This window comes from Semicossyphus pulcher, unplaced genomic scaffold (genome assembly GCF_022749685.1).
Source record: "Semicossyphus pulcher isolate SPU_LCO1_2020_fin unplaced genomic scaffold, fSemPul1.0.p SCAF_16, whole genome shotgun sequence".
NCBI lineage: Eukaryota > Metazoa > Chordata > Actinopteri > Labriformes > Labridae > Semicossyphus > Semicossyphus pulcher.
In genome coordinates this window covers 22,680,942-22,694,916 of record NW_027211670.1, presented here as the reverse complement: position 1 = coordinate 22,694,916, position 13,975 = coordinate 22,680,942, and the positions used below count along the sequence as shown (strand labels likewise).

Genomic DNA, 13,975 nt, shown 5'->3' with positions numbered 1-13,975 from the left:
GAGTTCTCAGGGTCTGCAGGACAATGTATCCAATCCTTTCTTTCCTGACTGCGTCGCTTGCTTACAGAAATAGTTGGTCGCCACATTAGACTAAATGATGTGGCGTCCTGGTTAGAGTAGACAAAGTGTCAAACAGGAAGGAGGATGAAAACTTTACGTTGGGTTTCACTTGCACACATCCTAACAGACTTTCATCCAAGAAAGCCATCAGGTGACGTAAAATCTAGAATATAAGACGCAGTCTGTTTTGGGCGATCATGACGGCGCGTGTTTGTGACGAAGCTTTAGCTAGATTATTGCGCCATCTTCTAGGTAACACAATAACATATCTCTCTCTGATATATAGGATTCAGCCCTCTTTTTAGATGACAAAAAGATGCTTAAAAGTGCGTGTTATACACCGAATTTTACGGTAATTTCAACTTTGTTTATTAAAAGAGTCTTATTGGGGATCCTGCAGCAAGTAGCGTTCGATGCAAACTTTTATAGGCCTAGAAAAGTGATCTAAAAATGAGACAAATGTGCTCACCAACGGTCCAAAATCCTGTCCATAAACATTTTACAAGGAAATAATCCAAATCAAAACCGGGGAATATTTGACAAAGCAAATGTTGAATATTCTGTTGATCCAGTATTCGGCAAAAAGATTCAGCACTTTTTCATTGGTGACAATCTGAATATCTTAATTGATGCTTAGGCATTCCTTCTGTGCAGCTCTGACATGAACAGTTTGAAGCTTCTTTGAAAAAAGGTTCCAACTGGATTCTGGTTTGTTGTGGCCCTAGCTGGAAACACATGTGTGACACAAAGTGATTAGCGTGGCCTACTGTTTTCAGCTAACTGGAGAGAAAACATTTCCATTAATGACATATTTTTACCACCATCCCTTTGTGTGCTCACATGCTGGCAGCTGATGTAGAGTGTGTTGTGTAGATAACTGCGGCACCAACGACAGAAAAGCTTCCACGCTTACCTGTTAGCATTGACAATGTGCTAGCTTACGTTAGCTAGCGTGGCACTAGCAAGAGAAAGGAGGGGAAATATGTAGCTGAGTAGACTTCATGCACTGAGAGGAAATAGTCAAATGGATGGGAAGTAAACTATGATTCACTTAACTCCTTATGTCACGCACACCTGCTCAGCAAATCAGAAGATAGCTACTAACCAAGCTAGCTCTTAAAAAAAGATGCTTTTTTACTGAAAACCACTGAAAACTTTTTCTATGTCGCCATTATCTGGAAACAAAGATCTCTCACACGGAGTCCTCTACACTTACAATTGTGGGAAATAAATCCAGGACAACGTTTCCCTTCATCAGGGTTTGTCACCTTTAACCACTTGGCAGAGCATGTGTCTGATCATGCAGGGTGTTAGCATCCATTAGCTCTCCTGTCTAGACAGGACTTAAGGCTATTTGTGACCCGCTGCTCTCATTCCTCTGGCGATTCCTGGCAACGCTCCCAGCTTCAGGTCCGTCTAACGGGATTAAAGCAACGCTGGGGGACTTTGTGTACGTGTCACCTATGCTCACAGGGGGCTCAGCAGACATGCGGTCAAACAAAGAGCCACAATAACCCTGAAGCTTGATGTACAGGAAGGTTACATCAGGTAGAAGGTCGGCTAAGGTCTCTATCATTACTACCTCCACCATGAGGGTATGTTTACGGGGATGGTCAGTAAGCTTATGGGAAAACCACTGAATCTTTTTTTAGGAACCCATTACATTTTGAGCTGATGAAGATACTCACTAACGTGTAATAATAACGGATCCGAAGACTGACGGCCGCCTCCCCCACGCCTCGAAATATTTGAACAAATAACCCCCTCTATAGCCACACTTGGGTTTTGTGCAGCTCAAATAAACACATTATTGTCAGGTTTGAGGTATTAAACAAAAAGGTAGAGAACCCAGATGCAGACTTAGCAAAATAAGTTAACAAAATAAAAGTCTAAATACCAACAAAAGGCAGAGCAAATGGTTTACTTTGGGATCCAGGTAACAGAAATAATCCTAAGGAAAAGGTCCAACGAAATATCCGACAAAGAGAGAAATACAAGGAGAGTCCGCGGGAGAGGGGAAACACAGGAGACTTTATGGGTCACAAAAGGTTTCTCGACGAAAGACCATGACGAACTACCGCTGAAGGGTAGGAACATAGAGACTAAATACATGTGGGGTAATCAGGGACAGGTGAGACTAATCAAACACAGGTGAAAACAGTAAGGACAGGGCACACGATCCACAAGGCGGGAAAAGAAACAAAGGAAGGAAGCATCACGAGAGACAAAGTGACAACAATTACAAAGTAAAACAGGAAATGATAACTACAACTCATGACAGTTACAAGCTCTAGAGATGCTTTTAGATAGACTTTCAAGTTACCTTTCTTTGCACTTGGCAGGCTGTTTTCCACTGTTTCCAGTCCTTATGCTAAGCTAGGCTAACTTTCTCCTGATTGCTTAATATTTAATGGACAGATATGAGAAAGGTATCATTGCTTTCCTGAAACTCTTGGCAACAAACTAAATACATATTTCCCAGAATGATTAACTATTTCAGCTGGATAATTTTGATAGTGTCGACTCTCTTTCGTTCGTTTCTGATAAATTTGCATACAATTACTTTGGAATTTGAGAATTTTGGAAGCCCTCAGCAAACATGCATCCATACCTTTTATTTATTCAGTTTTCCCGTGATAACGATTCATTCCTGGTCGGTTTCTCGAGATCTCGACTCATCTATCACGTTATAACGAGATAACGTGGCACCACTGTCACGTCAAATGATCATAACTCGAATCAGAGTTCCAAAAACACAAAACAAACATAGAAACAGGCTTAACTTACCTCATTATTGTGAGCAATGGTGGCATGTCCTGGTCTGTAACATCACAGTGACCAGCCTTGTTCTGTTTTCTAGATCACTGGAAAATGATCACGAGAAAACAAGCTTTGTTATCCTGAGATAACGGGATAAAACGGAGAAAACGGTGTAAATAAAACGTATTGATGCATGTCCCCTTAGGGCTTCCGTAGGAAACTAAGCTGGCAGCATTTTAGAGGTCTTTGCAACAGCATACTTTGGGAGCACAAGGAACATACAGTCCAAACTAGGGCGCCAGCCTCTTAATCGAGCTGACGAAGCAGAGATCAGGCCAGAACACGAGCAAACGGAAACTGTGTCGAATCATTTTACGGCCAGCTGCTCTTTGTGCATTAGTCACAAAATTTGAATCCAGGTTGATAAAGATTCAGGTGAATGACCACATCCCCTTGTGGGAATGAACTCACTGACAAATCAGCTAATGGTTGGGTTGTCCAGTGCAGTCAAGGCCGTGATTTTACTGCTAGCCCTCCAGAGCCTGGTCTTTAGCCAAGCATGATGCCTCTCTTTAGGTACCCTGGTTTGTAGTGCTGACCAGACATTTGGCCAACTTTAGACCCACAAACAGTGAAATCTTTGATAAAATAAAATAAAAGAGCAACAAAAGGAATGTTGTGATCGCTCGTGAAGGACCGGAGAATAGCCGGGATAAACAAAAGGCCACTATGGGCACCTCATTTGGGAGAGCAAGACCCGAATGCCAGATCTGATCCGCTTGGGTTCCCCTTCACAACCTTGGGAGAGATTCCTGAGTTCACAGTTTTCCGTCCATTGTTCAGGAATTATTAGAGTTTCTAGCATTCATAGCTGAGATATTCTTCAACTGAGTGAGTTTGACAAGCATATTTTTTATTAGAGACGAGATGAATGTGAGAGATTGGATTATATTTTATTGAAAACTCTCCGTTGTTCAAATTTGTACAGTTTTATCCAGAGTCTTTTTCAGTCTTCTTCTCTGCAGGGACGCTTTATTTTCTACATCTTAAACTAATCTGCAAGGCCGGTAGCTCCATAAAATATTGTTCTGAGCAATTTTTTCTGATTTGTTTTGCATAAAAACACGGAGGGAATAAATAGATATGCATTTCCAACCACTCATCACACTGCATCACAAGCAGAGGGAAAAAATAAACCTCTCCAACACGACCGGTCAGTCCAGGATGATTTGTTTTGCCATGAGCTCCGCAGCTCACGTGCAGTCTCACTCCCACGTGTTTTTCCTATCTTTACAAGGCTGAACAAAAAAACCCTCAACGCAGGCCATTACAGCTGCTGCTGCTGCGTCCAGCGGAGAGCCACAGCTCAGGGGTCTGACACTTTATGGAGCTGTGAGCTTTATCTGCCAGGCGGGACGCAGTGTCAACAGAGGACACGTGGGGAGAGAAAGTAAGACCTCAAAGATACAGTGTGTGTGTGTAGAGGATTGAGTTGTCTCGGGCCTAGACCACCAGGGTAAATGGGGAAAAGTTGGTGATATAGATTTGAGAAAATATAACCTTCAAAGAACTTAATGGCAAGTTTGTCCAGGCTGCACATCCAGCAGTTACAGAGCGACATGTTCTGCAACTCTGTTCTGCAACCCTGGTCAATTTACGAGCTATTTTCACTTTCTTTTAGCTCTGTGTTTGGTCTCCTCCAACTCCAGATGAGAACAGTTAGCTCTGTGGCAGCTAGATGCGCCGCTAAAGCCTCTTTCCCACTGTCAAAAAACCCGCTAACACCCAGCTTTTTTGCTTAGTGGGAAAGGTTACAATTGGCATTTGGACTAGGGTCAAATGAAAGCCCGGTTCGACACGCTAATCTCCGCCCCCGATGCGATGCTATGAAGTTCCGGCTGCTGACGCGTAAATACAGAAGAACAACGGCGAATTTGTTCTTTGTTTCGTGCAAGATGCGGCAACACTGGCAAGACAGCGATGTGAGAGAGCTTCTTCTGATCCGAGGGGAAGAAGAAATAAGGCGACAGGGCGAATACTGTTTACTAATCCTGTTTCTGGCGCGTTTGTGACGTCAGACGGTGACGCAGCAGAAAAGACACCAAAAAAAGTATACTTCACTGGCAATGGGAAAAGAGACAATCAGCATTTATTAGCAGGTCTTCCCAGGTCTGAAAGACCTGCGTCAGTACGCTAATATTTAGTTGATGTAAGTGCTTTTACTCTGAGAATAGATGAAGACAACAGTATGAAGAAGAAACAAAACAGCTGTGTTTATAGAGCTCCATGAAGCCGAGGAGAGCTGCAGATTTAGGTGATAATTATCTCTAGGTAAATAAGTGCAAGCAGCTCCGGTCACATTAACATTCAATGCATTGTCTTCACAAAAATGGCCCCTTTAAATAAACGTCTTATATACGTTTTCTGCCTGCTGTGACTGCTCGGTGTCTGCAGCTGCTGTGATTCACAGATAGTCTCTAACAGTGGCAATCATTCATGTCTCACTCCATCACATTAAATCCTTCTGTCACGTTAAATCAAGCAACATAATTCCCCCGTCAGCACATTCCCCGATCAGCCCGCTGCAGGGTGACACAAATAAACAGCTCCGATCTTGATGTAGCACCTCGCAGCAGGTCGGCTGCACGTGGATCTAGGTTAGAGCGAAGACGCCCGTCTGATTTTAAACAGCAGTTAATGGTCGGGATTAAGAAGAGCTCGCGTTTAGTTTGGCAACTGGGCTCGGATCATGCACACCCCGCGAGCTGGCATGTGCCAGATGGGTTTGTGGGTAATCCTCGTGTGGGATCAGGGGAAGACCAGCGGTGGTGGTGTGGGCGGACTGAATTTACACTGGATTAAACGCTGACAAATTCAAACAAAGAAATACATCATGAAACATAATGTAAGAGGAGTCTCTTGGTAGATGCTGCTCTTTGCCTGTTATGTTACTGATGTTTGAGAAGATACTAAAAAGTGTATTATGAAAGACTTTTTATCATTTTATCAAAACTGATCCTTTATTTTAAGATTATGTTTTGGTCTATTTTTAAAGGGAGGACTGTGGATAGTGCCAGAAACAGGTGAAGAGAGAGTGTGGACGAGGGCTGAGGGCGGGAGTTAAACCAGGGGCCGTTTCATCGAGGGCTGTAGCCTCTGTATATGAGACGTGCGATTTAACTGCTAAGAAATTGGTGCCCCCAGACTGATCCTTTTATCGTTTTTTTATTCAATTCTTTTGTTTATCAGTGCACAAAATTATCAGTATTAAAGTTGTAATCTCGAAGATCTCAGTTTTGTTCTCTTTGGCGGCACCTATGGCGATAAACGGTAATTGCAGGAGCACACAGATATCCAGACAGTGTTGCATGTGTGACGTCCACGGTTGGCTCCGGTTGTAACCCTTGATTTTTTTCTTGGGAAAGTCAAGTCATGTGGAGTCCTTAGTTAAGGCAAGTCAAGTCCCGAATCAAGTCACTTTTTTCCACCCAATATCCAGCACTCTTACCTGTAGTATCCGGTCTTTATAAAGAGAAAAGACAAGGTGTTAGCAGCCCGTCTAATGATGTTATTATGGGCCAATTTATATGACCTGTTCACAAAGTATGATAGTGAATTGTATCTGTGTTATCTTGGCACAGACGCAGCCATGATGATGGTCTGCTCCGAGACCGTGTTGAGTAGTAACGAGTACGACTGAGGAGGATTCTCTTTGGGGGCTTTGATGTTGCGCGTTGCTATAGCGAGGAGTTTGACTGACAGCCAGCCATCCAATCATGATAATCACATACCGGGGAGCTTTTTGTGTCATCCAATCATGATTCCCAGTTTGCGCTGCATACTTACTTGATAGTTAGAAACTTGACAATTTTATCATTTTATATTTAACAGCTAACATTCAAACTTATGGGCACACACAAGTCATCCGAGTCATCAAGCCTCAAGTCATTAACTTGCAAGTCCAAGTTGAATCTCTAAACATGCCTACAAACCTCTTATTTTTGGTCAAGTGGCAAGTCATCAAAACAGTGACTCGAGTCGACTCGAGTCACAGTCACCAAGTCTCCAGTCCACACCTCTGCCATGTGGATGCATGATATCACACATGAAGTCATCTCGCCCCTCCTGCAGCTGAACACGTTCTTGAAAAGTTTGACCATGAAGTTTAAATCACACTTCATGTGCGGCTCATTATTTCCTCATGGATCCCACGAGAAATGAATCATGTTTGACTCTTGGACATGCAGGGAAACACATATAGTTATGATTGTGAATAACTGACTGCTGATGTGATGCCCTTTATTCTTTAATAAAGTCAGTTGTTTTCTTTTAGACGTTGGGAAAGGATGAATAAAACTGGAAATTCTTTCCATATGTTTTTAAGGCGATTAGATACAAACCTTTCTCACTGTGACACCGTCTTTTTTTACAGCTTAGAAATACAGCCTCGCTGCTTGTTCTTTCTTTACTTATAGCTTCAAGCCTGAAAGACATCAGTGTGTGTAAAAGTCAAGCCTCAGTTTCCCTCTCAATCCCTTCACATCCATTCACTCCTGCAGGCTCGGCTCTGAACGAAGGCCGAGTGGCAGCTTTACGACCTTTGGGGAATAAAAGCCAAAGCAACTAATCCGGCCCTCCCACAAACATTGTCCCTTTTGAACCGCCCATAAGACCTTCACTCTGCAGCGTGTCCCTCCGCCGCACAAGCTAACCCCCTCCGTCCACAGCAATGTCAACAAGGCCGACTTCCTAGAAAGGCCTTGTTGGTGTGAAACCTGAGATATTTTCATAGACACCGACACCAACAAACGCGTGGAGAGTGAAAAGCAAACATAACCGAGCATGTCCCCAACTTAAAGCAGGAGAGGATTACATACGGACAGCTGGGGGGAGATAAAGGAGTGAAAGAAGACAAATGAACAGATAGCTTGAGGTGCTGATCTCAGTTATTGATCTGAGCTTCTTCTTCTAATCTCCCTGCCCGCTCGGTAACCTCAGCTGGATTGGACATCCAGCCACCAAAAGCAATTTGACCCCCACCGCTGCCCTCACAGGTCACCCTTTACTGACTGCTGACTTCGGGTTGCGATGGTGACGGAAAATTATGTCTAGGCCGCGGTTGGCTGCGTTAAGAAGCTTGGATTACGGCCAAGCGTCCTACTGCTTTCATCAGGGGGGCGATAAAAGAGGCCGCAGCAGAGTGTTATTGCTCTAAGGTTATATATCTTGATATTTTGTCAGTGATTACAATCGCTGCAAACTTTGAGGTTATATGTTTCTTTGCAAAGAGGAAGAAACAAAAGAGTTATTTCCATCCCACAGCTGACTGAAATTGTAGCGTATGTGTTGTTTTTAGCAAAGCTAGCATCCTTCCACAACAATTTTGTACACATTTCCTAGAGAATAAATCCTTGTCAATCTAGTGATTGAATCATCATATGTTCAAATTTGGGATATTTTTCTGACTCTTTAAAATTATACAGCTGTTTAGATTGTCAGTGAAAGCATATATATATGCCCATAGACTGTATATGAGAAGCAGGCATAACCTTTTGACCTTTGCCTTTATTAGACAGGATAGTTGAGGATAGACGGGACATGTTAGGAGTAGAGAGTGGGGGATGACATGCACCAAATGACCTGCAGGCCGGGAGTCGAGCCTGCGATCAGTGCGTAGAGGACTGTAGCCTCTGTACATGGGGCGTAGTGTAACGAAACAGCGCAGGCTTCACATACACACGGTGCTGTTCCGGCCTGCCGGCTTAGAGGCGGAATGACTTCTCTTACTTACATAGAAGACGAGACGTAACAGAGGCGTAATAATCCCGTCTTGAATTGGCAGTGTATAAGGGGCTAAAGAGTTTATTGTTTATTTTGCTAGCTTCCAGTCTTATTCAGTTAGCATAATACTCACTTTGTAAATTTTTGGTCCAATTCAGAGTAAAATTGATGATAAATTAGGGCATATTTTAGAGCTACCCTGTTTTCAAAAGTCCCCTAGTCAGCTCGGATGGATGCTAACAATTCGCATCCATCCCGTCGTCCAAATACGGTCTCTTCTGCCCAGAGAAAACCAACATGGCTGCAGCCACAGTGCTGACCTCTGGGCTCGACAAAACAATAGGTTACATCAAATTGCCTTTAACAGTCTCACAGAGCTGTTAGTTTTACATCTGGTGCCTTTTTTTCAGAGCACAGGAAGCACAGTTAGGGTTGTTTATTCCTTTGGGTTGACTTATGGAAATGTGTGTTTGAAGCCTAATGGTTAGCCTGTAGGCTTTGTGCTACATGATTCCGGGGATACACCTGGCTGTGTGCGATTCCCCGTCTAATCCCTGACACACAATCCCCGAGGCTTCCCTCTTCCGTGTTTCCTGTCAGCTGCTATAACACTTAAAACAGAAAGAAGAGAGAGGAGCAGGAAGACTGTACAGTATGTGACGGAAACGTGCAAAGACATTAAAGAAGGAGGCTAAAAGACACCTCACGTGCAGCTCCCTCTGACTGCATCAAATCTCCACATAAGTGACTCAATCATGTGTGCATCATACTGTCAGCACCTGTCCTTTGCTGCCGTCTTTTACACCTTTCGCAGAGTATATTCGCCAGCTGATCGATGCCTCCACATGCCCACGGTGTGTCTCAGCGGCTGAAAAAAAGCACCACATCACGATGCTAATTTATTCACGGACCAGCTGCTGTGTCAAGATGAGTCTGCAAAAGACATCCTTGAAAGTTTTTAATGAGCTCACCGTTGTTCGAACGGGGACGGCGAGGTCACGGGAGTCAAGACGTGCGCGTGTGTGCGTGTCTTCTCTGATCATATGCGCATGCATTTACGTCTGTTTTTGACATTCGGGACTTAAGCGCACCCGGCAGGAGGCTTCTGAGTGGGTAACAAGTCATTATCTCTTCATGTCAGGGGAGACAAATACACAGCAGGCGCTAACACACAAACACACACGCATACATGAATGGTATGCAGGTCAACCGTGTGTGACCTGTAGATTGGACCCTGTTTGTTGCATCAGAACCTCTTTTAGCTGAAACTTAAGAGACTTGTAGGAAAGTAAGTGGATTAAAACCGCTAATCCAGAGCAGCTGCAGAATTGGCACATACAGGTTTAATGGTCTCTAGTGTTAAAGTGTTACACGACACACTTTGAAACCTGTTGTCAAAGCACAGAGACGTATTTGTAACGTGATTTTCTCAGAAAAAACAAGGCGTCTTTTGCTGTTTTATCTGCATATATTCTTCTTCCTTTAAAACACAGGACACCTCTTTTATTGTAAGTCATTAAATAGAGAACATGCCTACAAACTGCTGTCATGATGAGTTACCACCAAGGAAAGTGGTCCCTTGCGTAAAGGCAAACCTGCTCTACTTTTTGTCCCTTTTCTCTGCCTGTACGTCGGTGTATCTGCGGTGCAGTGGAGCAGAACATCTGCAGGTTCTGGCCTCAGGTGGTTCAATCCCACATGTTCACACAACAGGACTAAACCCTTACCCCCCCTCACCTCTGAACCACCTCACTGCTAATTGATGCAATTACAGTGTCAGCAGCTGGCAGAGTCGAAGGCTGGAGTCAGAGTGAGTGGATTGTTTTGGCCTGTGCGGGGGAGGCGAGCTGATTCAGCCATGATTAGGGGGGAGGGTCACAATCTAGACGTCTAAATTTGGACTGAAGTAATTTTATAAACCAATGACTGTCTGCCACCTGATACTGTCATCCTTTTAGCTCCTGTTTGGGTCTCCACCAGCTCAAACAATCGGCTCTTAAGCTGCTGAATGTTCTGCTTTGTTCACCAGCTAGTCGCCAGTGTTCATTTTAGCAGCTAATATAGATTTAGTCATTTTTACCCTTTTTAGTCTAGTTCTAGTCGACGGAAACTCAAAACATTTTGGTCAATAAAAAGTCACAATTTAGTCAAAACGTTTGCTCTCTTGAGAAAATATGACCCCCCTCCAGTCTGCCGCTTCTCGTTTGCTTCAGGTAAAATCAAGACTTTAAACGATGAAGACACAGCATCTAAAGATTACTTTTCATCGTCACTTCTCCGTTAACAGTCTGACTGAAGCAGACAGCCGACGATCGCTCCGTTTAGTGCTGAAGAAACGTCAAATGACGCGTACAACGTAACATTTTTTCTGTGAGCGCACAGAGCCTGAAGCAGAAAGCCTGAGTTACCAGAGAAGGTTCACGACCACCTTTGTGATACCTGTTATCTCCAGCTGGGTTACCCAGCTACAGTGATGAATTGCTTTTATTCTGACAGACAGATTAGATTAGATTAGTGGGGGAAAATATGCGTTTTAGTCCCGTCTTGTCTCGTTAACAAAAAGAAAACATTCGTGTTTTTATCACCAAAGACCTATTTTTAGCTCGTCAACGTCTCATCTTCGTCACGGAAAAAAGATCGTTGATGAACATTTTTCGACACTGCTAGTCGCTAGCTAGCTTTGTCGCTAACTTCTTCCTAAGCAGGAGGTAAAAGTGAATATTTTTTAAGCTTTTACACAGATAAACAGCTGCCTGCCGCAGGCACCAAATCACGAATGAACCAAAATTTTACGCCCAGAAAACCAAAACATCAAGCTAGAAACACTAAAATGCTCCAAAGATGAACTACGTTCTCCGTTTGACAACAAATATTGATTAAAACAGATTCAAATGTTTTCAGATACTTACACACGATACCATTTCTTGACCCCAAACTAAAACGACCGATCATTCAGTTCACTGACTAAAAAGAAAGCGATGCATGTTCTGTACAGTGCTTCGATTTATTAAGTCTTCAGTGTTACAAAAAAAGTACAATTTGTAGAAACACTATTGTTAAAGTAACTGAAACTTAACCTCTGCTGCCACGAAGGGAATGCACTTAGGATTAATGGTCCCATGGCAAGAAATTTAATATCATTTGTGCTCCGCTCATTTCTGTTTCATATCATTTACAAAAGATCTCCGTCCAACACAAACACCAACATGTGGAATAAATATTCAGGGTCCTAGAACAAAAACAGTGGTTCAGTTGGGCAGAATCTGTGCAAACTTGTGAAGGATTATAAGAACATTTTCCTCTCTACGTACCTGCCAAATGTTCGTAAATGTGTCTGTATATTAGTCCTACAGCTAACAAGCAAACGTCTTGTAAGAAATCTTTAAATCAAGTGTAGAAAAGCACTTAGTGAGGACTAACTGCGATCAAGGTTCCCTTTAAATCTGTAAGTTTAGCTTTCAAAGGGCAGCTGCACGATTGTAGAACAAAGAATACGTCAATACTGCTTCGGCTGTTATGAGCAAATCCATTCCTCCGACCCCGAGGCCGTTTGTAATTGTTGTTTAGTTGGCACCAATCGCTCTCCCATTAAAAGGGACCATTGCGCTTGTCTCAACGGTGGATAAATCTCCTAAGCTAAAGTCCTCAGAGTGAGCCAGGAGCTCATCTCTTTCTGCTCCTGTTGTGCTTCACCATCTTCTTCCTCTTCAGGATCATCTCGTAAAGTTTCTCCAGGCCCGGCTGGAGCCCCTGCCCGTCCACGGCGCTGCAGCTCTGCACGTGATGCAGCGTGTACGTGCTCAGTTCATGCACGGAGAGCAGCTTCTCCACCTCGGTGACGGACAAGGCTGACTCCAGGTCCTGCTTGTTGGCGAGGACCAGCACGGGGACGCCCTGGTTCTCTGAGGTGCGCGTGATCTTGTGGAGCTCCACTTTGGCCTCCTCCATGCGCTCGAGTTCTGTGGAGTCCACCACAAACACCATCCCGTCTGTCCTCCTCGTGTAAGACTTCCAGAGTGGGCGCAGCTTCTCCTGCCCGCCCACATCCCAAACCTGGAAGTTTATAGCTCTGGACGCCCCCACAGCTACTTTTATCTTCTCTGTGTTGAAGCCTTTTGTTGGGATGGTGTTCACGAACTCCTTCAGCTTGAGCCTGTAGAGCAGAGAGGTTTTACCGGCCGAGTCGAGCCCGATGACGACCACGTGCAGCGACTGGAAGTTTGGCAGGAAAGGCGTGTTGGGAGCCATGTCAGTCAGCTGGTTCCCCATGACTACAGCCAGAAATTCACACCTACTTAGGTGAGGTGACGGAGTCCTGATTTAATCCTCTCTCAGTGTGCTGGCATTTGCGTCCTGTCCTCTGAGACCTTATCAAAACACACACACAAGCACATCGTTAGCATTTAAAGAGAAGACAATGGGTGCTAAAGGAATGTGTGTTTGTCACATGAGGTCCACAAAAGAAAAGATAATAATTATCAGTGGGAGCACATTCCAGAGCGCCTCGTGCAATTTCATCCTGCCACTTCCTGTCCCAACACTTATTTAAGCGATACCTCCACACCTGAGCAACTTCTCTAATATATAATTTATACAAATCAATAAACGTCTCCGGTTTTCGGTGGCACATTACAGAGGCAAAACAACAGATAATTGGGAAGCTGAGGTTACCCAGAGCCTGATCCTCTTAGGACTGCTAAACCTGAAGGGCTTTTCTTGGGGCAGATTGATTTCATTGCAGTGGATGGATGATATGTATTCACTGCTGTCTATGAGGACTGCTGCTGCAGCAGGACTAATCCGGTTGTTGTTGACATCCTGATATCCATCAAACAGCTGCTTTTAGACACTAGACGTTTACATTAATGTATTTATTATTCACATAGAAGCCTACAATCTTAAATATTTAATATTTTAAGGGTATTTCTCAGCGATTTTTGTTTATTAAAGCAACATGCCCCGTCATGTTCGTGTAGCTTTGCTTTTACGACTTTATTGAATTTCAATTTATTCTGTTAGGAATAAGGAACATTAGTTTTTTGTCTTTCCATGCACGAAACATATCTATTTAGTTCATATCGTGTTACCTTCATGACGTTTCAAGTATGCAAATAAAATCAATAACTTCACAATATTCTACTTCTTTTAGAGGTGACTTTCAGGAATAACCAGAGAAATTAAAGCTACTAAAAGACTATAAAATGTGCATGCAGTTTATGAACACGTTGTTAGAATGAAAAATAAAAGACGTATATTGAAAATCACGTTCATACCTTTTCAAATGTGCGGTGAAAGCATTATCCACAAGCAATATAAACATCCATAGTTGACTTGTAAACAAACGATGCTTGTCCCGGCGGTCACATCCGCTCCG

General features: G+C 43.5%; 1 protein-coding gene across 1 annotated transcript; it reads right to left on the bottom strand.

The window, feature by feature from the left end:
- Window positions 1-11,596: 11,596 nt before the first annotated feature.
- arl4d (ADP-ribosylation factor-like 4D) lies at window positions 11,597-13,975 on the bottom strand. The gene is made up of 2 exons (XM_069664231.1): window positions 13,875-13,975; window positions 11,597-12,968 (listed from the first exon to the last, which is right to left on the bottom strand). Exon 2 carries the CDS (start codon window positions 12,868-12,870, stop codon window positions 12,265-12,267), a length of 606 nt encoding a protein of 201 aa, XP_069520332.1. The 5' UTR covers window positions 12,871-12,968; window positions 13,875-13,975; the 3' UTR covers window positions 11,597-12,264.

Bases quoted from the DNA above. Each gene is read 5' to 3' on its own strand.
- arl4d (XM_069664231.1), bottom strand. From the start codon at position 12,870: ATGGGGAACCAGCTGACTGACATGGCTCCCAACACGCCTTTCCTGCCA.